The 22745-nt window shown below is 49.0% G+C and overlaps 1 protein-coding gene across 6 annotated transcripts; it reads left to right on the top strand.

Moving 5' to 3' along the window:
* Window positions 1-2979: 2979 nt before the first annotated feature.
* Window positions 2980-21554, top strand: ZNF444 (zinc finger protein 444). 6 transcript variants are annotated; one of them, XM_080941796.1, is made up of 6 exons: window positions 3749-3868; window positions 4845-5136; window positions 9303-9355; window positions 12074-12413; window positions 16696-16804; window positions 17795-21554. In XM_080941796.1, exons 4-6 carry the CDS (start codon window positions 12102-12104, stop codon window positions 18373-18375), a joined length of 1002 nt encoding a protein of 333 aa, XP_080797922.1. In that variant the 5' UTR covers window positions 3749-3868; window positions 4845-5136; window positions 9303-9355; window positions 12074-12101; the 3' UTR covers window positions 18376-21554. The 6 variants fall into 6 exon arrangements, with proteins under 6 accessions (XP_080797923.1, XP_080797919.1, XP_080797922.1 ...); XM_080941793.1 differs by lacking the exons at window positions 3749-3868; window positions 9303-9355 and adding an exon at window positions 3061-3093 and having other exon boundaries at window positions 4870-5136; XM_080941792.1 differs by lacking the exon at window positions 9303-9355.
* Window positions 21555-22745: the final 1191 nt, after the last annotated feature.

Genomic DNA, 22745 nt, shown 5'->3' with positions numbered 1-22745 from the left:
GATCTCAGCCAAAAGGCCTAAGAGCAGTTCTTTGTTACTTTTTATTCTGGGACAAGGTTCAATAACTTGCCCAGGCTGGCCTTAAATTCACTGTGCAGCTCAGGTTGACCATAAAGTTTTCATCCTCCTGCCTCAGTCTCCCAAGTGATCAGGATGTCAGGCCTGTACTACCAGCTCTGGCTTCTTCATTAGTCTCCATCCTAGTTCTCTGAGCACTATCGTTACCTACATCTCGGATGAAAATGATGGTATAGGGGCATCTGGAAGGCTTATTGGGTAAAGGTGTTGTAGTGGATTGAACAGGCCTGGCCCAGGGGACCCACTATTAGGAGGGGTGGCCTTGTTGGAGGAAGTGTGTCACTGAGAAGGTGGGATTTAAGACCATCAGACGGTCCACTCCCAGCTTCCTTTCAATGAAGATGTAGAGCTCTCAGATCCTCCTCCAGCACCGTGCCTGCCTGCACGCTGCCATGCTTCCCGACTTGATGATGATGGAATCAACCTCTGAACCTGTGAGCCAGTCCCATTGAAATGTCCTTTATCAGAGTTGCCTTGGTCATGGTGTCCGTTCACAGCAATGAGAACCATAACCAAGACAGGTGCTTTCTGCTAGGTTTGATGATTTTGGTTTCAGCCCCAAGACTCACAAGGCTGAAGGAAAGAACGTTCACGATCAACCTAGGCTACCCGATGAGTTTCAGGACAACTTGGGCTACACATGTGACCCTGTTTAAAACGAAAACAAACAAACAAAAAAACCTAGAAGCAAATTGCTGCATAAAACACCAGAGTTTCTGAGTCAGTGGGTTGGAGAATGGGGCCAAGTTGAACATGTATGATACAGTCCCAACGCTCTGCTGCTCTATGAGAATACACAAACGACACAGAAGCCCAAAACTGTGCTTCTGCGTCTTTCTGAGCATTTGTTTTTCTCTTAACTGATAGGCTTAAGTCTATGTATTAAAAAAATAGTTTAGTTTTTATTTTATGTACACTATTGTAAGGTTGTCAGATCTCCTGGAATTACGGACAGTTGTGAGCTGCCATGCAGGTGCTGGGAATTGAACTGGAAGCAGCCAGTACTCCTAACCCCTGAGCCATCTCGTCCTTAAACCTATATGAAAATATCTTTATCAAAACCCTACTCTGGAGAGGGCAAGGGAGCATGGCTGTGCGCAGGTGGCCAGTCCTTACCGCAGTGAGGGAGTGGGGAGGTGTGGGGCCGCCGGCCTGTGCGAACCTTGTACCTGGTCTACAGGCAGCTGGCCAAGTGGGGAGTGGAGGCTGGAAGCTTCCTCCCAGTCTATTTGCTCTGTCCCCAGGCCCTGGTACTGCCTGTTTCTGCTGACGTGAACAAAGACACTGTGTTTGTAACAGAAACTTGGATCTGAGAGGGTCAGACATGTGGGTGACCATACAGGAGAAACCCAAAGTGAATGAATGCTGCAAGGTTTTAAAGATAAAATCCTTCCTGGGTCTAAAGGAACCCTCTCATGCATGGAGAAGTAAAATGGCCCATAGTCATACAACGGGATCTTATTTAGTTCAGTTCTTTGCAGTGCTGGGAATGAATTCATTGCTTTAAACATGTTAGGCAAGCTTTTTAGTACTAAGCCATGTCCCCAGAATTTTTGCTAGGTTGTTTTTTTTTTTTTTAGTTTGGTGGCTGGAGATATGGTTCAGTAGTTTAGAGTACTGGCTGCTATACACAGTACCTCCACACATACATATAAATTAATTTTTAAACAAATGATATATATATATATATATACATACATGTATACACATATACAGACACACACACACATACATACACACACTTGTGTAAGTCCGTTCTTTTCTTCTACCGTATGGCTGCCAGAATCATAGCTTCTCATGCTTGGCAGCACTTTTACTAGCTGAGCCATCTCACTGGTTTTTGCTGTTGTTTGCTTGTTTGTTTGTGGAAGAGTCTCTTGTAGCCCAAGCTGGCTTCAAACTCACTGTATAGTCAAGGGTGAGATCTCGACCTCCCGATCTTCTGGTGCCCACCTCCCATGTGCTGAGATTACAATTTTCAGTTTTACAAAGGAAGGAAATGGGGCGCTGGGTAAAGGCGCCTGCTTTCAACCCCCAGTCTCTGCTTGGTGGACAGAGAACCAACTGGAAGCAGTCCTCTGACCTCCACATGCAGACGGTGACACTCTAACACCCACACACGCTAAATCACAAGAAATAAATGTAGTTAAAAAATACAGGTAAACATGGAAATAAAACGGCACGGTAGTTCAGACTTCAAATTCAGCCATTCTGGAAGGGGAGGCAGAGGATCATCCTTAGCTACACAGTGAGTTTGAGGCTAGCCTGGGCTACAATAGACTCCATCTCAAAAAGTTTAAAAGCGTATATGAAACGAATCCAACTAGAATGTGAAAAGCACCACGTGGGAAAGGAATGTGGTATTACAGGCTCTAGAAATAGAAAAACAGCTTGTGTGGTTGGGACACTTAACAAGATGAGGGACAAAGGGGGCAGAGAGGTGGGAGTTTTAACTGCTGTGGGGATGGAAGATCAGTCTCTAAGTTGCAAACCAGCCAGTAAATAGAAACTAGGGCAGTGGCATTGTCCATCCTTTAATTTGTTAAGGACAGTATCAACTTCTGCGTCACATGTTTTCCTTCGTCGGCCAATGTCACCGTTTTTCCAAGTCCAGTGAGGAGGGAGAGTCTTTGGTCAACTAGTTTGTAAGAGCCATCTCTCACGTGAACAGAAGCTCCATCTCCTAACCTTCCTGGTGTGCATGAATGGGGTGGGAGGTGGGGATAGGGCTGGAGAGCCGGCAAAGAGGCTAATAACGAAGCACAAGCTATTCTAGACGACCTGGATTCAACTTCGAGTACCCACATGGTGGCTCACAACCGTCTGTAATACAGTTCTAAGGGAATCCCACGCCGTCTTCTGGCCTCCGTGGGTACTGCGAGCACGTGGTACACCGATTCAGCAAAAACACCCATACACATTACAAAGAGCAAACCCAAAACCTTCTTGCCTTTTTTGAGGTAGGGAAGCGGAGGCTTTGGTGTCGGAAGGAACTATACAAGCGCCGTTTGACAGGTAATATTTTCCTCCCTATTCACAAGAGGGGAAACTGAGGCTAGAGAGTTGGCGGTACGGGACGAGCGAATACTCAGAGGTCGGTTTTCGCTGACCAGCTTCAACCTTCCTTTAACCTAGTACTGGAGAGGGAGGGAGGAACTCAATTGTGGTCAAGGACACGGGTCTCCCACTGCTTAGTTGAGAACTCTACCATAGCCTCCACGACCTCCTCTACTGGCGCTTTAAGGCCCCGGAGGCGGGTCTCCCAAGTGTGCTGGCTGCTTCCACTGGTTTCCACGACAACGAAACCACCAATTACTCCTGTCCATCCCCGGACAGGCCTGCGTATGCCTGAGGTCTTTCCGCAGGACATATTGTGAAGGCCGGTTGAGGGAGGAAATAGCATTTGATAGCTGGGAAATGTAGTCCAAAATCAGAAGCGCTCTGTTTGCACCAGTGTGAGCCAACAGGAAGCGGGTTTGCCTTTACAGTTTAAGAACTGTTGTTTTCGGGCTGGCAGAGATGACTAGCTCAGGACGCACGAACGTACGAGTCGTTACAGTAGTGCTAATGGAAAGCCGCTTTGTCGCGATGCTTCTTGGGAGATGTAGTTTCCAGCTGGGAGAAGGGGGAGGTGTTGGGTAGAATAAGCGATTTCTAGTCAGGGGATGTGGGGGCGGGGAGGTACGGGTGAATTTGGCGCAAAGCCTGTTGGGGCATGGAGTCCTGATGAGCTTTGTGCGCATGTGCGGGAAGGTGAGGGTGTTCGGGGGGCCTCGCCCAGGAGAGTGAGGTGAGCTAGAGGGAAAAGGAGGGACTGGGGAGTCTGGTGTACGGGAACGGGCGGGCCACGGGGAGGGGTACCCAGGTCTGGGAGAGGGAGAGGAAGGGAGGGATGGGCGGCTTGGGGGAGGGGGATGATTAGGAGGCTGGAGGGGGGTTTCTGGGGGCGGGCTGGGGAGCGGGAGGGACGCGAGGTGTGCAGACGCGGGAGAGTTGGGGCCTGGAGAGGTTGGGCAGCGGGAGGGGGCTGGGATGTTCGAGGTGGAGCCCTGGGATGGTTGGAAGCTGAGAGTGGAGTGGAAGTTGGACCGCACTGGAAAGCCTGGGTCGTGGGGACCTCTAACCCCTTCGGAAAGGATTGCGGGAAGGGGTCCGTTCAGGGGCTTCGTGCAAGCGCAGGGTAGACGGGTGCAGGTGGCTAGTCCTGTGTGCTGTTCACAGGTTCACATGCACTCTGTCGAGTTGAGATTCTGGAGGATAAGTATTTATTTATTAAAAGCGTATCCGCCTCATTAGCATGTCGCGAGAGGCGAAATTCGTTAATGTGCAGAAGGGGCTTGGAGACAGATTTTTAACAGGATAAGAAGGACTTAATCTCTCGGTTCCTCCTGGCACAGCCTCTCACGTGCTCAGATTACAAGCATTGGCCTAGTTTGTTTTGTTCAGGTTATTATTATTTTTTTTTGATGATGTTTTAGATGTAGCTCAGGCTGGCCTTAATCACAATAGCTGAGAGCCATGCCAAGCATTAAACCTGAGAAAGTAATTGAATTAAAAAAAATCACTACAATACCCATCTTTATTTCCTTTTATATACTGCTGTTTTAACACCGGTTCCAATTTATAATTTAGTCTTGGGCGACTGTTTCACGGTGGCTCTACGAAACAGCTCTCTAGGAATTTGAGGGTAAACGTGTGTTAATATTAAATGCAGTAGGTGGAGTTTTTTTATTGCCTGGTACTGTTCTGGGTATTTTTTTTTTTAGGGATTATTTTTATTTTAACGTGCAGCAGTAGTTTGCCTGCATGTGTGTTGGTTGAATCCTCTGGAAAAGCAGCAGCCAGCGTTTCTAACTGCTGAGCCATCTCCAACTGTGTTCGGGGCACTTTTGTGGTCTTCATCTCACTGGACTCGCCAGCCTGGATTGTTGCCCCCATTTTACAGCCAAGGAAACGAAGATTGGTGTTTGAGAGGAGCAGTTGTTCTTTGACACATTGCTAGTAGGCAGCCCAAATGTGTTCCAGTTCCGAGGTCCTTGTCCTCTGAGTAAATATTTGGTGAGTTGTGTGGCTGCCCAGTGCAGATTCCTGGCCTTGTGAAGGACCATTGATGGAGTTAGGGGGTTTGAGCTTCAGAGGGATGTAGAGGGGGCACAGATGCTGGGGAGATGGCTCTGGGGGTAAAGTACAAGCCGAGGATGCTGAGAACTCAGCTAAAGGTTGAGCACAAACCACCTCAGTTTGTGTTCGTTAGCTTCGTATCCCAACTGGAACAGCAGGCCTCAGGTGCAGTAAGAGACTTAAAAAAGGAAGGTAAAGACGCCCTAACCTCAACCTCAGGCCCCCACAGACCCACTGCTCTCAAGATCAACAGCTTGGAGAAGTGAAAAAGCAGAAAAATGGCCAGAGATTATTGAATTGGGACACAGAACTCTCCTCTGCCCATAGTAGCTTGTATCTTGGGCAAGAAATCAACTGCCAGTCCTTTGGGGCCAGGCAAGGAGGAAATAGGTAACTTTTGTAGCATTTAGTTTAACTGGTTTGACAGCTAAGAGAAACTGTCTGTGGCCTGTGTAGTATAGAAAGACTAGTGACTAACTAGTGTCAGGAGGTAGTTATTGTAGTCAGTGTTGGTAACTAGTAACTAAGTCTTTAGCCAGTGCCCTGACTTTTTTTAGTTTTGTAGCTGAATTTATCTCACCAGCCCCTGCTTTTCCGGCCAGCTGCTTTCAAGCCCCCTGCAACCACTTGAGCCTCAGCCCTGCGGGTTTGCTAGAAGCAGCTTAGAATCTTCACCCACTTCCGGCCAGTGCTGAGTTATTTTTGACCCGGCCCCTGAAGGCCAGTGCCTGAACATTAGCTTCTGGAGGCTTTCCATCTTAGTCTTTGTCACTGGGCACCTTTTCTCTACATCCCTTACTTTCCTGCAGGGTCCAGTGTGAAGGGTGAGGGTTCTGAGGGATATGAAATACATATCTTACTGTTCCTTCCACTGTCTTACCTCATCCACAGGTCTGTCTTCTCTTTCCATGTGGCTCTAGGCTGGCCACTTCAGGTCATAAAACTAAATTTTCTCTTTATTGCAGGAGTTGGGTCTCGTCTCAAAGGAATACCCCTTTCACTTGATCCAGACATGGGAGACATCTGCTTGGTCTTTGACAAGGGGAGGGGGAGTTACTGACTGCTCAGACCCTCTGTGATTGGAAATGTGCTGATAGGGTTCCTGGAAGGAAAAGGGCTGGGGAGAGCCCGTTCCCATTCCTCCTGCCTAGCATCCCCACCACAGTGGTGACCAACCCGGGCTAGTGATTTGCTGTCCCTTTCTGTCATCTAAGGATTTTGTTTTGGGAAATCGATAGATTCTTAATTTATGGCAGGCTTTATGTTCAGATAGTAAAGCCACAGAACGATAGAGTCTGACTCCACGTTAAAGACAATTGTGCCGAGGGCCAGCCACATGGCTTCAGCTGGTAAGAGTACTTGTTACTCTTGTAGATGACCAGGGTACCTTTTCTTTTTTAAATATATCATTTATTTTTATTTTATGTGTGTTGGTGTTTTGCTGGCATGTATGTCTTCTTGAGGGTGTCAGAAACTCGGGTGTGAGCCGCCATGTGGGTTCTGGGAATTGGACCCAGGTTCTGTGGAAGAACAGCCAGTGCTCTTAACAGCTGACCCATCTCTCCAGCTCTGATGACTAAGGTTCTAATCCCATTACCCGTATACCCATACAGTGGCAAAAACAGTCTATAAATCTTTTTTTATTTTTAAGATAAGCATGTTGAGAAAGGCTTGCTTTTCTTTTTGTTAAATTTTCATTTATTTTTTTTGTGTTTATCTGGGATGAGGAGGAGCTGACATAAACAAGCTACGGGTGTGTGTGTGTGTGTGTGTGTGTGTGTGTGTGTGTGTGTGTGTGTCTCGTATACACATTAATATGGAGCGGGGAAGGAGTTAGTTCTTTGCTGTTACAGTAGGACCTGGGACTCCAACTCAGGTTCTTAGGCATGGAGGTCAGCACCTTTACCCATGAGCCATCCCTATGGCTCCTGGTATGTTCTTGTTCTTTGTACCTGGGCTCTGCCTTTTGGTATGATTTCAGCTGCCATATCAACAGTAATGTGGAGTCGTTTTTTTTTTTTTTCCCTTTAATTACTGTGTATCGTCAGTTGATGCTTTCAGCTGTGTTCAATTAATTTAGCTCTCAGCAACTTTATTCAAAATTAAAAGCCGGGCGGTGGTGGCTCAGGCCTTTAATCTCAGCACTTGGAAGGGGGAGGTAAGCAGATTTCTTGTTCAAGGCCATTCTGGTCTACAGACCGAGTTCTAGGACAGCCAGGGCTACACAAAGAAACCCTGTCTCAAAACACACACTCCAAATTAAAATCTAATTTTAATTATAACATATAATTTATAATTATATGTATATATAATTTAATTTTAATATAAACATCCCCTCTGCTACCCCAGTCCCTTGAATATTCATCCCCCCACACGGCCTCCCAAATTTGGTGAGCTCTTTTTCTTTGAAAAAAGAAAATACACACACACATAAGTACAGTATTCTCAGTCCACATTTAGTGCTGCTTGGATGTGTATGGATTCAGGGCTGGCTATTTGGTATTAAAAAGCCAATTAGGGGACTCATCCCTGGGAGAGGCTTATGTTCTCATTCTTTCCACCTAGGGATGGGATTCCCGATTCTCTGGCTCTTGCAGTCTTTCTGCTTCTTCTGCAATGTTTCCTGAACCTTGGGTGCACATGTTGTGTTGTCTTTGGGGGTTGAGCTCCGCACAGTCTGTCGATCTCTCTATTATGATAGTTGTGTTTTTCTGTGTTGCTGGTCCAGCAAAGTGGAGGTGCTAAGTTCTCTGCTAAGACCCAAGACCTTAGAAGCCCTGGGGCAGTTCTGATAGGTTTCTTGTACCAGAGGTAGGAAGTAGCCTTTTAATGGACAGGGAGCCCATGAAGCTGCACTGTAAAGACTCCAGGAGAGATTGGAAGAGAGAGAAGCTAAGCCAGAGCCACGTGACGTGAACAAAACAGTAAACTAACTTAGCATCCACATCCCAAGTTATGGTGAAGGTAAATGTTACTGAGGTCGTGTGGGGTGGGGTATCTTCTGTGTGTTAGTTAGTAAGCTCAGAGTGCCACATCTGTAGGAGGTTCTTTGACTTAACCAGAAACCCAGAGCTTCTAACCTTAGACATAGTGTTACCATGGAAACTACTCCTGTCTTAGTGTTCTTGACAGGACCTCATGAGTCTTCAGGCTTTCTGAGGACCGTGGTTCCAGGCCAGTATTTCTCATCCTTGGTGCAGCTGACCTGCAGTGTCTGGTGACAATGTGTGGAGAATGTCCCAGAGTATTCAGTTATGTCTCTGGCCTGCACCCTTCAGCCACAAGCAGCATTGTTCACTCTGCTTCCTGTCTGACAATCAGAATGTCTCCAGGACTTTCCAGATATCCCCTAGGAGTCAAGCCGTCTTCCAGGTTTAGAGCCATTTCCGCAACCGCCATCTGTCTTCGGGAACTGGGGAAGAGGAAGAAGGGCAGCTGGCTTTCTTTGGCTTGGGGGGTTTTACGAGGTAAACACGTGCAGATAGGTACTGGAGCCATTGGCAGTTGGCCACATTTGCCAGCTCTCAAACAGTTTGGTGGCTGCTTTTGCTCCCTTCCCCCACCAGAGTCCATTTCTGTAACCCCAGCCTCCAAGTGTGTGCAAGAGGAAGTACGGGGTCATGGAGTAGAACCATTTTAGAATGAGTGCACTCTTCTAGAGAAGGGCTTGGTGGTGACACACACCCAGAGAGGTGGAAACAGGAAGGTCAGAAGTTCAAGGTTATCCCAAGCTGCTTAGTAAGTGAGAGAGGCCAGCCTGGGCCATTTGAGACTCGAAAAGAAAAGGTCAGAGATGAATTGGAATCCTGCAGTAATTTAAGTGTTCCTGCTGGAATGGTAGAGTTCCTGGGACTTGGAAGCTGAAGCCAAGGGAGGGACCACACAGCCCTGAAAGGAAGCCTCTTCAGCAGAGACATGGCAGCTCCGGGAGGAGGCTTCCCCAGCGCTCAGGAGCCTCAGCCTACTCCACCTCTCCGCTTCTTTCCTTCAGTAGTCAGGGCAGATGGCACCTACATCTGAGTCCTTCCCTGTTCACTTTAAAGCCTTTTAGGAGGTCTTTACAATGTGTGTGTGTGTTTCTGAGTATGTGTTACACGTTTCAGTGCCCAAAGCCGCCAGAAGACAGATTCCCCTAGAGTTGGAGTTACAGCCAGTTGTAAGTACCCAGACTGGTCCTGGATGGGGTTCCCTCCTGAGGGGTGGGCCTCAAAGCCATTCAGAAACCAGGGGCTACCCCGAGACTCGTGCTGTTATCGCACCATTACCTTCTTGTGTTTTCTTAGTTCGATAGCCACAGGAAACTAGGAGGCTCCACCAACCTGGCCAAGGTGACACCGGGGAGGGACAAGGCTAAGATTTAAGTCTGGTCTGCTGTAAGAGAGGGAGGTTTGCTGTTGTTGTTGTTTTAGATTATTTATTTTGTGTATATGAATATACTATAGCTGCCTTCAGACACACCAGAAGAGGGCATCAGATCCCATTACAGATGGTTGTGAGCCACCATGTGGTGCTGGGAATTGAACTCAGGACCTCTGGAAGAGCAGTCAGTGCTCTTGACCACTGATTCTCTCTAGCCGTTGTTTTTTTCTTTATTTGAATTAAAAAATTTGTTTTCTATTTTTCTTTTATTGAAAAAAGATATTTTTCATGCAATATATTTTGATCATTGCTTCCCTCCTGTAAGTGTTACAGCTCTGAGGTATAAGGCTTCCCCAGAGCAAGTGTTGCAGCTCAAGCTAAAGGTATCCTGGAATCTGGGAGCCAAGGAATACCACAGTTACACAATCCCCACACAAGAGATGTATTGGGAGAGACAGGGTGGTTGAGGCTGCCTCTGCTCAGACAGGCCAGAGACAGCAGACAGCTAATAGTGTCTTTTTGGGGGGCGTGGAGCTTTTTAGGCTGGGGATTAATGGGATTTCAGGGTGAGCTCAGGGTAAGTGGAGTTTCAAAACCCCAAAATGAGTTTGGACTTTTTACCTTATACCTTCCTCAGCCCCTCCCATCCAGTCCACACTCTTTCTGTCTCCTTAGAAAACAGCCAGGCACCTAAAAAATAAGATAAAACAAAAATAAATCAGAACAAACACAAGACAAAGAACCAAAGAAAAAGCACAAGAAACATACACACAGGATTCTCATAAAAACATATATGCAAAGGACCTGTAAGCTTAAAAAAATAAAAGTGAATAAAATAAAAATAAATTTTAAAGATGTCCTGATTAAACATGAGACAACCTCCAAGATCCCAATGTGTTTTCCATTGCTGGACATGAGGCCTGCCCTTAAGATTGGTTTGTTTGGTGCTGGAGAGATGGCTCAGTGGTTAAGAGCACTGACTGCTCTTCCAGAGGTCCTGAGTTCAATTCCCAGAAACCACATGGTGGCTCCCAACCATCTGTAATGGGGTCTGATGCCCTCTTCTGGTGTGTCTGAAGACAGCTACAGTGTACTCATATACATAAATAAATAAATCTTAAAAAAAAAAAAAAGAATGGTTTGTATGCTCAGAGAGACTGTTGGAGAAAACTAATTTTTAATTTCCAAATGGTTATCAGTTGAAGATAGCTTCTAGGTTAGAGATGGAGGCATGTGACCACTCTCAGCTCTGGGACCCCCACCCAGCGCAGACCCGTGCATACTGCCACAGTCTCCAAGTTCATGCCTACCGGTCCTGTTGTGTATGGAAGGCACCCTTTCCTTGGTGGCTTCCATCTCCTCTTTCTCCTACAGTCTTTCTGCCACCTCTTCTGCAAAATTCCCTGAGTCCTGAGGGGAGAGATTTGATGGAGACATTTTACTTAGGACTGAGTGTTTCAAGACTTTTTACCCTACACATTGTCCATTTGTGGATCTCTGTTTTTATTCCTGTTTATTAGGAGGAAGCTTCTGTGATGACCGATCTATGGGTGTGACAAATGCCATTAGGAGTCATTTTGTTGCTGGCTTCTTTTAGCAGAACATTAGTATTTATTTGCTTTTCCCCTGGATCCCTGGGATCTAGTTTCAGCTTCTTGGTCACCTGAGCAGTGTCAGGAATAGATTTTGTCTCATGGAATAGACCTTAAATCCAGTCAGATTGTGGTAGGTCTCTCCAGTCAGTCAGAGTGTGGTAGGTCTCTCCCAGTCAGTCAGAGTGTGGTAGGTCTCTCCCAGTCAGTCAGAGTGTGCTAGGTCACTCCCACAGCTTTTGTGCCACTATTGCAACCATGCATCTTGTAGATAGAAGGGTTTGTAGCTGCGTTGTTTACCTTTCTCCTTTGGCATTGTGCCGATTGTCTCCCAGGGTCAGCACCAGCTCAACTCTGTCTGTTCAATGAGTTGTGTAGGTGTTAGTCTTAAGCAGTAGGATTTAAGACTATCAGTTTGTGGCAAGCAGCCAATAGCCTTGGCAGTAGCCTGGATTGTTTGGGGATTCCCATGGGGCCCCTTGGCCAACAACTTGATTAGATATAAGCCATTCCTGGTACTGAAAGCTTCGTTTGGTGAGGAGAGTTATCCAGTTGAAGTTCTGCTCCCCCATTACTCGGTGATTCCATTTAGATCACACACACACATATATACATATGTACATACATAAAATATATATTAAAAAGCTTCTACTGTATTAGGCTTCCATATGACCCCTAGAAGAGGTAATTCTAATCACCCTTTCTTAAGCACTGATCGCAGGAACCTTTGCCTGTCTTCTCTGGTCAGAGAGGCAAACGGGCATGCTTTCATTTTGCAGAATACGAAGTCAAAGTCCTATAGGCTGTTGAGACACGGACACGCTAATTCCATTTAGCTTCAGGCGAGTTCCCTCACCACATAGGAGGCCATTGTCTGGACTGCTAAGCTGAGTTCTCACACTGCTGACTGTTCCTCTCTACAGGTGCTGGTCACTCAACCTAGGCGGCCCCATGGAGGCCCCGGCGTCCCAGCCAGTGAAGCAGGAGAACCTGGCCGTCGAGGCCCTGATACTCGACTCCCCGTGGCACCGCTTCCGCCACTTCCACCTGGGCGATGCGGCCGGGCCACGTGAGGCCCTGGGGCTGCTCCGCGCCCTGTGCCGGGACTGGCTCCAGCCGGAAGTGCACACGAAGGAGCAGATGCTGGAGCTGCTGGTGCTGGAGCAGTTCCTGAGCGCCCTCCCTGCAGACACCCAGGCGTGGGTGTGCAGCCGCCGGCCCCAGAGCGGAGAGGAGGCTGTGGCGCTGCTGGAGGAGCTCTGGGTGAGCAGGAGGCCGTGGTGGCCGTGGCGTGGGAGGGCCTTTGCTGGACTATGCTTCCATGCTTGTGGCCGCACATCACACATAGGCAAAACACCCTGAAAATGGAGGTGTGTGGTCTATGGCTGGTGCCAGGGTGACAGGTGTTCTTCCAAAGGCACAAAGGTTCTTCTCCAGTGTCATCAGTGTGTCCGTCCCCAGTTCCTCCCTCAAGTAATAAATAGTTGGCTGGAAGGTCTAGCTGAAATCTGCTTTGCCCGTCTTCCCATTAATGTAGAGAAAAGACAGCAGCTAAAAAGGATGTCTCAGGAGACAGCACAGGGTATTCTCTACTGATGATGTTGAGGATAGGTAGGGCCAAGTGGTCTTAGCTACAAGTGGGGAGCCCTCCGCCCAGTGTGGTAGTGCACACCTGTAAAGAGGCTGAGGCAGAAGGGTCGTGGAGAGTTCAAGACCAGCCTGCAACCAAACAAGAACCTTTTTAAAAAGCCCTAAAGTAGAACACGGGAGCAGGGAATGCTGCCATTGAGGACCCTGAGGCCTCGCTATGCAGAGTGTTTACTGGGCCTCCAGCTGGACAACATGGCACATTGCCCGTGTGGCTGGTAATCTTCATGGTCCACACGCCCACCTCAGGCCACGTACATGTTTTTTTTTGTCTGGTCAGGGTCCAAGCAGAGGCTCTTCCCAGGTGTGACATTGGAAGGCTCATATGACTTCAGGACAGTTAGTTTTCTTATGATGTTAGTGGGTAAGGGTCACACATGCACCATCTTGCGTGTGTGGAAGTCAGAAAGCAACTGCAGGAGTTGGTTCTCTCCTTCCACCATGTGGGATTCAGAGTATCAGTTTGGCAACCGCACCTTTAACTGCTATCCATGGCCCACCCTCTGTTTCTTCTTAGCCAAGGATGATAGAAGTAGTTGTTTTTAATGTATGTATCTAGCAAAATTTTTTAAAAATCCCTCTGAAGATATATGTGGTGATACATAGCTATAATTTTGTTATTGGGAATTAAGCTAGGATGATTTTGAATTTGAGGCCAGCCTAGTCTACAGAGTAAAACCATGTCTGAAAATAAACAACCATAAGAAAAATCTGTTTTAATGGTTAGGTGGTAGGGTCCTCATGATTCAGAGAATCTCCAAGCGTGGAAGTCACTGGGCTTTCTGGGTCTAATGACTCTGCTCATCTCGTACCTTTGGGGTTTGGAGGGTATAGGAAATGCCTTCTAGGGATGGTCTTGATGCTTGAGTTACTTGTCATTCCTATGATAAGGGCGTTTCTTTGGGCTTACAGTTCCAGGGTCCATTGGGGGCTGAGGCAGCTGGAGATCTCGAAGAGCAGCGGACACTGCTGCCCCACTCTTAATCTTATTGTGTTTGTTTTTCAAGAAATGGTTTCTTTGTGTAGCCCTCGTTGTCCTGGTGTCTCACTATGTAGACCAAGCTGGCCTCAAACTTAGAGGTTGGCCTGCCTCTGCCTGCCGGGTGTGGGGATTAAAGGTGTGTGCCATCACACCTGGTTCTCAGCCTGTTGCCATGGAATCGCCACACAGTTAGGGTGAGTCTTCCCCCACAAAGGCACAGGGGCTCTTTCCGAAGTGATGCTGGTCCTGCTGAGGTGCCAGCATTAGCCACCACAGTGCACGTGTCTCTCTTTGGTGATGTGTTTGGTCCAAGCTGCATTGTAAACTCAGCCCTACTCAGTTAGGAAGGAGCATTGTCCTGTTGCTTTCATGTGTCCCAGGTTGGAATAGTCCGTGGTGTTAGTGAGTGCTACGTGCATGCTTGTTTTGGCAGTAATGAGGAACACTGAAGCCTTGAAGTTTCACACCAGAAGGCTAAGGTGTATTTTGCTTGCTCACTTCTCTTGAGCCAGAATGTGACCTTCATAAGATAGAACCATTTGTCTGTCTGTGGTAATCCAGCCTCTGGTCTCAGTATATACGTAGCCAAGGAACTGTTTGAGACCCTGGGAGCAGGATGTCTGCCAGCCTAAGAAACCTAAAGAAATGCTGGTGGCTGGACTAGGAGAGTGGGAAGAGTCAGCTCTGGCCTGTGCCTGAGGTTACTATCACAGGAAATGCCAAATCAGTTTGACTCAGAACTGAGGGAAGTCTTAGAGCCCCAGAGGCAGCTGGGAACATGGGAAGTTAGTACAAAATACTGAGTGTATGATGTGTGACAAGAGGAAAAATTAGTAAAAGAGAAGTCATCCAAGGCTTGCTGCTCCTTAGAGCTCTTAGCCTTTGAAAAGCATCAGAGTAGTACCACAAGCCTTCTGTAGCAAGCTGCTTGGGAACAAAAGGAGAAACAGCAGATGTATGTACCAGAGGTAAGAACTGGAGCAGTGTGGGTAGTGAGCAGACGTTTGAACCTAGAGGGAATGGACTTTTGGAGGTAAAATTCAAATCGCCAATGTAGTCTCACAAAGAAGCAACAAACCCTGGCTGGAGAGATGCAGTGAGGAGCACTGGCTGCTCTTCCAGAGGTGAGTTCAGTTCCCAGGACCACTTGGGGGCTCACAACCATCTGTAGTGGGATCAGATGCCCTCTTCTGGTGTGTCTGAGGACATCTACAGTGTGCTCACATTAGACCCTGAAAACCAGGGGGCAGGAGGATCGGACAGTGGCCAAAGGCCTGGCGGTTTTATGGGTTGAAGTGCTGCCACGTCTCTAAGGGACGATCCTTTAACATTTTACAAACCGCTACGGTGATGAAGTGCGGAGCTCCCAGCTCACCGTGCTCAGTTGCCAACCTTCTGCCAGTACCGCCCGATAGTCCAACCAAGCCACTTCCAGGACAGCCGAAAAGCAAGCCAAGGCCTATATCTGAAAGGAAGTAGACCCAAGAGTCTCAAGTACAGTGTTGTGTGCCCTTATCCAGCCAAGGATTTATAAACCGGTGTGTTGTAGCCAGTGGGCTTTACAGAGGTGCGGAGAATGTCCTATCAGGAAACCGACCCGTGAAGTGTAGCTCTGGACAGACCTATCTTTCAAGGCTGAGGCCAGCTGTGTGAGGGCGGGGCAAAGGTCAACATCAGCACACAAGCAAGCAGGGCATGGCCTGGCGGTATATGCCTGAGACTCCAGCACTGGGGAGGCAGAGGTAGAGGCTGGCCTTGTGAGTTCAGAAGATGGCTCTCAGCTGCCTGAGTCCGCCAACATCAAGGGGCCACTTAGGTTGTTCATCTTTCTCCCACGCAGGCAGAACAGGTGCCTACAGAACCCACACTGCTAGGAAAGCTTATGAATTTGGACCCGCAGGTAGGATTATGTGCATGGCTGGTCACCTGTGCCTTGGCTGTGTGACCTTAAGTCGCCCTCCAGCCAGTGTTCCAGTGCATTTAAGGCCGGAGGTGAGGAGAGGGTACTGTGTGTAATTCCCGCATCTCATTCCCGGCACCACAGGGAGCATGAGCTTAGGAATCGACCATGAGTCCTGGTTCTTGATAATTTTCTGAGTTAAAAGTTGCTTAAAGTTTGCTTTTTACTCAGACACCAGCAGCTCAAGTAAGATTCAAAACAGACGAATGAGTTTTCTGTTGCTTTATAACAAATGCTCCCAATGCCATGAAGGTGTTGTGGGCCAGAGGATGGAGTGACCGGAGGAAGTGGATCTGACGCAGGGCCTCCTAAGAGGACACAGGGTGTTGGCTATGGCTGCCATCACTTGAAGGCTTAGCCGAGGCTGTGAACCCCATTTCCAAGGAACTTGCTTGCACTGGTTGACAGGGAGGAGGTTGAGCAGCCTCCAGTATGGTAGCCAGCCGCCCTTGGAACACACATCGAGGCAGCTCAGTGGGTGAAGGTTCTTGTAACCAAGCCTGATGAGGAACTAAACTTCACACAGTAAAAGGAGAGAGCCAACTCAAAAGTCATTCTCTTAACATTTGTGTACAACTTGATTGGCCCATCCCTGTCATGCTAAGGGCCGAGAGAAGGCTCTTGCTGCTCCTACGGAGGACTGGGGTTTGGTCTCCAGTACCCGTGTCAGGTGGCTCATAACTTCTGTAACTTCAGCTTCAGAGGACACCACAGAACCCGCGGTTGCATCACGCGCCTTCACGTGGAAGGCAGAGGGCAGATCTCTAAATTCAAGGCCAGCCAGAACCAGAGTTCTGGGACAACCAGGGCTACACAGAGAAATCCTGTCTTGAAAAACAAAACGAACAAACAAAAGCCCCCAACAAAACAGGCGATAGGATTTCAGAACTGTGTGGGGAGAAGGCAAGCACAGGCAAGTATGATTTCTCAATTTGGCATATGCTGTCTCATTTCAGGGCCCAGCAACCTCCCCAGATCGGTCGTCAGCAATGAGGGCACCTCGGGATATGCCAGAAGGCCCGGGGGTCAGTGTTGGAAAGGAAGAAGGTGGGGAAATTCCCTTAGGTGAGCAGCCGGCCCCTTTCCCCACTTCATTCTTGATGAAGAAAGAAGTCCTTGTCTCCCAGGCTAACTCGGGGACTGACCTGGCAATCTTAACTCCATCAATGCTGTAGGGACAGTTCACACATGGCGTTGTCCTTGGGAAGCCGGCCCATGGGCTCAGACATGTACTGACAGGTGCTGTCCCGCCAGCCTGTGCGGACTCTACAGCGTACTTAATCCAGCCCCTGCCTCGGACTTCCTGAGTGCTGAGGTTTGAGGCAGGCAGCTGTGCCCAGATCTGGCTGTGCTGCGTGTGGGTGCAGGGTGCTAGAAGGGCTCACCCAAGGATGGGTGCTGCTATCTCAGGTGCTATGGTGGCATTCTGTACCTAGCCCTGAGCTGGGCATGGAGTCTGTTCCGTCACATTAGGGTGAGGTGACTCCTTATATCTCTAGGTGGTGGGCCGGACGCCAGATATCCAGAAAGAAACCAAATAGCAGCTGAGGGTGGGAGTAGGGCAGCAACGAGAAACAAGTGGGCATTTCAGACAGTCAAGGATGCCCCACGTTCATGCTGTGAAACTGCCGGAACCAAGATTGCGGACATTCCTAAGGCTCCACAGAACGGATGGGAAACCCAGACAGGGATCATACGGTTCATGTTTTCTTGCTTCTGCCCATTAGTTTGTTCCATTCGGACACTCAGCTTCTCATAATAGTCAGTTCCTCTTCCCACCACCTGATTTCTTCATCATCACCTTTGTTTTTAAATCAGTATGTACCCTCACCCATGTGTCCATCTGTCCACTCCCCAGTACTCAGACTGCCCTCCGACTTTTTTGTCTCATCACCCCCCACTCCCTGTCCAGTCAGCTACGCATTGGCCTTAGGCTGTGTGAGGCTCCTTGCTAGAAGGTACAGAAGTGGGAAATCTGCCCTCCAGGCCATCTCCTTGCCCCAAACTGCGCTGCCCACAAGCTCAGCCCTGACTGCAGTGTACCTTTTCCTGCAGGAACTGGTTCCTCCTCCGAGACAGAGGTGCCCGCAACGGGGAACAGCGGGCTCATACGTCCATACAAGCAGGAGCCAGGCAGTCCCCCACCAGCCCCAGTGGCACCCGTCCTCCCTGCCTTCCTGGCAGCCCCAGGCACCGTGTCGTGCCCAGAGTGCGGCAAATCCCCCTTGAAGCCCGCGCATCTGCTGCGCCACCGGCAAAGCCACTCCGGCGAGAAGCCACACGCATGCCCCGAGTGCGGCAAGGCATTCCGGCGCAAGGAGCACCTGCGGCGCCACCGCGGCACGCACCCTGGCAGCCCAGGGCCTGCGCTGCGCCCCCTGCCGGCGCGCGAGAAGCCGCATGCTTGCTGCGAGTGTGGCAAGACCTTCTACTGGCGCGAGCACCTGGTGCGCCACCGCAAGACACACTCTGGTGCGCGGCCCTTCGCCTGCTGGGAGTGTGGCAAGGGCTTCGGGAGACGTGAGCATGTGCTCCGTCACCAGCGCATCCATGGCCGGGCGGCTGCGGTAGCGCAAGGAACTTCAGCACCGAGTCCAGAAGGTGGCGGTGCCTTTCCGCCCTGGGCTCTGGGCTAGCTGTGGTTCCCAACACCTGCTGCAGGGCGTCATCCCCTTAGTCTTCCCAACCCCATTGCCTCTTCCCTTTCAGGCCCCGTGTCCACTCCTTTCTCCCTTCTGGAGTTCTCAGATCTTACCCGCCCCTGCAAAATACCCCTTTCTCCGTCATTTCATCCCCTTTTCATGGAAGAGAGACTTGCCCCAGGACACCCTTCACATGGGAAAAGGGGCTCAGGGAAGGAGCAGGGCCCGCACTCCTCCGCATCCCAGGACAGTTGGGGCCAATGGAGAGAGGAAGCCCAGACCTGGATCTGGTTTTCTCCACAACCCAAAGGAACGAGGTGGGAAGAGGTGCCGGAGAGAACTTGTCACAGATGACCGGTCACAACATCTGAGAGAGTAATAAAGTGACTGACTCAGTGTGTACCGGAGTCCGCGACTCTCCAGTGTTGTGGGAGCTGAGCATCTGAGGCACAGGGCACTTGGGGGCTCCACCTCATATACTGCAAGGAGAAAGACTAGACTGGCACCAGATACACCCCATCCGGGTTGCCCTGGCTGTATAGCTTCAGGTAGGTGGACCCCTTCCCCCCTTTTCTGGACAATAGTTTCAATTTCGTAGGTCATGGTGTAATGTCGCCAACCACCATTGCTGAGTTAATAAGTAAGGTGACCCCGGTCCACTCCTAGATAACCAAGTGCCAGCCAGCAGGTCTGGGAAGCACATTTTACTGAGAAGACTTCATTCTGAACTTGGGAAGGCACAGGTTGTCAGATCTTCAGTGACAGTCTCTTCAGGAAGCATCTCTGAATATATAGTTGGCCCCAAGCTGCTGAGGAACAGGCTCTTTGGCTGGGACAGTCCGTGGACCGGCCCTGCTGGGTTCTCCGGGCACCTGCTCTGAGCCCTTGGGCTCTGTTTCCTTCCCAGAACTATAATGGCTTCAAAAGGTGGAGGAGGCAGAGGGGCTGCAGCGCTTGGGTTCTTGTCTTAAGATGGGAACCTGCAGAATCGGTCCAAGCTGACCTTGGGCTCAGTGTGTAACCCAAGGTCACCACAGATCTCTAATTCTGTCTTCAACTCCCCAGTTTGAGGATCATAAGTGTGCCTAGGGTCTTAGACGGCATGTGCCACCATGCCCAAGTTTTGTTTTGTGGGGTTTTTTGTTTGTTTGTTTGTTTGTTTTGAGACAAGGACCTTGTGTAGTCCTGTCTTGCTATATAGATTAGGCTGCCCACAAACTCCAGAGATCTGCCTCCTGAGTGCTGGGATTAAAGGTGTAGGCCACCATACCAGATACACATACATGGAACCTTCCTGGAATATATACTCAAAGAAATGGTCAAATCTGCATACAACTGTACCTTTAGGAAAAGAATAGTGTGAGTAAGTGGCAGAATGGTGGGGGCAGGGCTCTGGCAGAAATGGGAGGTTCACTAGGAAGTAGGGTTATGCCACGGGGAGTTTGGGCTGTCTTCATGAGAGTGCATTCCTCTGAAGCAGTGATGCCCTCTGCTGTTGAAGACATCTCTGGAGTTTTTCCTCCTCCCAGGTAGTAAAGAGCAGGTGGACAGCCTATTCTGCAAAGAGAATTTTCACAGGCATTTTAAGGAACAGGATGAGCACATAAACTCGTCCCTCACTCCTCGGTACTCTTGATGGCGCTCCAGCCTCTGTCAGTTATAGTGCTGCTGCCTCTGGCTTCCAGTTCTCGTGGCAGATGAGTAAGGAAGTTATTTAATTGGATTTTCCAGTTTTACAGCTGCTCTGTTTCAGAGACACGAAGGTGTAGATGCAGATACTACCTTTGACAAAGTTCCCAAGCTCCAATGTCTACCCTAACATGGCTAATGAGTTCTAGTTCTGAAAACCACACGAAGACGTCGATGCAAAGTGTACACGTGGCTCGGGGCCCACACCCACGCAGTGTCCTTCATGGCGGGGGACAGACTGGAGAAGTCACAGCTGCAGGCGTCCAAGTTACTGGGAGGAGCCTGGAGCAATGGGAAGGTGGGGATGTCATTTGACAACAGGAAGCACATGGCAAAAACGCTGTGCTTGACTGAGAAATCTGGGTAAGAGCACTTGCTCTGTAAACACAGGGTCCAAGTTCAGTTCATCAGCATGTCTAGCATTGCATGGGCTGGGGAACCCACACTTCATCACCACCGGTGTTTGACACAGGAGCAAAGACAGCATCTTCGACAGATGGAGTAGGTCACAGTGGATAGCCATATGTAGAATGAACCATTATCCTGCATAAAATTCACCTCCAGATGGGCCAAGGACATCAACGTAAGACCAGACAGATACCTTAGATACCTCGAATCTGAGAGAAGATAGGGGATAGGTTTGAACTCACTGTCCCAGGAAATCTTTGCCAGCTGCCTATCTAGCAGAGTCTGCACCCAGAATATATAAAGAACTAAGGAAACCAAGCTTCGTGAGAACAGCCCAGCGTTAGAGGTAGGACATGGTAATATACAGAGCTCTCCAAAGGCCGGACACATGATCAGCATCTTTGTCCATCAGTGAAAATGAAGTTAAGACAACTTTGAGATTATGTTGACCTAACCATAATGGCTATGATTTAAGGAAACAGCTGAGTGGTGGTGATGCACACCTTTAATCCCAGCACTCGGGCAGAGGCACATGGGTCTCTGAGTTTGAGGCCAGCCTGGTTCACAGAGGGAGTTCCAGGACAGCCAGGGCCACACAGAAACCCTGTCTGGAAAAAAAGAAAATGGTGTTGGCGTTGGATACAGAACACATCCTCGTTGCTGGTGGAAGTACAGACCTAGTGCAACCACTATGGAAGTCGGCGTGGACGCCTCCAAAGCCAACACAACCTGAAAATAGCTGCACCCCTGGTGTGCACTTACCCAAAAGACCATACTATCCTACTGTAGAAATGCCTGTGTTCATTGATGCTCTGTTTATAGCCAGAAGGTGTAAACTGCCTAGATGTCTCTGATGGTTTCTTTATGTATGGCCCAGGGAGAGGCACTATTAGGAAGTGTAGATGTGTCACTGTGGGTGTGGGCTTTAGTACTCTCATCCTATCTGCCTAGAAGTCAGGACTGTCCTGTCAGCCCTTAGATGAAGATGTAGAAGTCTCAGTTCCTTCTGCACCATGCCTGTCTGGATGCTGCCATGTTCCCACCTTGATGATAATAGACCAAACCTCTGAACCTGTAAGCCAGCCCCAATTAAATGTTGTCCTTATAAGAGTTGCCTTGGTCGTGGTGTCTGTTTACATCAGTAAAACCCTCATGAAGACAATGTCCATCAAACAAAATATACATTTTCACAATTCAGCCGTTAAGGACACAAAACTGAAATTCTCAGGTAAATGGACGGAGCTGGATACGATCATTCTGAGTGAAGTGACCCAGATCCAGAAAGGTAAACATTACACATTTTCTCTCATTTGTGGACGTTAGCTTTACGTTTTCACATTTGTATGTCTTATTTGGAATACCCAGGAGCTCAGGAAAGCAGTAAGAGGTTGGTGGGGTTCTTTTTAGAAGCAGAGGCCAAGCTCAAGTTCAGTTTATCAGTAAGTCATTGGAGCGTGTAACCTGAAGAGCAGAGATCAGAGTCACGCCAGGAGGCCTGCTCTGTGCACACAGCGCTGGGTTGGCTCCCCCTCCTGGTCACAAAGAGACACTGCGGCTCCCATGGCTAGGGCATTCTTTGAGCGAGATGAAGAACGGGGTAAGAGAGGGCGTGCAGAGTAGGGAACACTGAGAAACGTGGGAATGAGGCAGCCGGAGTACTGCCTCAAGAGTACTTGCCCTTGCAGAGGACCCACGTTCAGTTCCTGACACCTATATCTGGTGGCTCAGCACTGCTTGTAACTCTAGTTTTAGGGAATCTGGCACCCTTTTCTGGCTTCTTCAGGTATCTGCATACACCTGACACAAACACATATGGACACATATACACATAAAGAAAACGAAAATAAAATCTTTTAGGTGAGAGAATGACTAATGGGGATATCTTTGGGCCTCCCTTCTCTCCACTGTACTCCTCCCTCTCCCTCCCTCCCTGTGGTTTCTAGATCTCTATCCCATAGCCCTCTGTCCCTCTGTCCCTTGGGTTTTTTTTTTTTTTTTTCCAATGTGGAGAGGTTTTAATAGAATGACCAGACGGGTCAGGGTCGAGAGAAGAGGAGAGAGAGCCTATCCCTTGTTCTGATGACATCACTTCCCCTCCTCCATTTTCTTTCCCAGAAAAGCCATTTTCACTTTTCTTGTCAGTTTGTCCTTCCTGCGAGTCTTCCTCCTCCTCCCCCTCCCCAGTTCTGAGGTCACACAAAGGATACTGTGACCCACACGTCTCACCATGCCTCTCCTCGACTCATTTTCCGGCTGAACAAGAAAGA

This window comes from Micromys minutus, assembly GCF_963924665.1.
Source record: "Micromys minutus genome assembly, chromosome: 30".
Lineage (NCBI taxonomy): Eukaryota > Metazoa > Chordata > Mammalia > Rodentia > Muridae > Micromys > Micromys minutus.
This window is presented reverse-complemented; position numbering and strand designations above follow the sequence as displayed.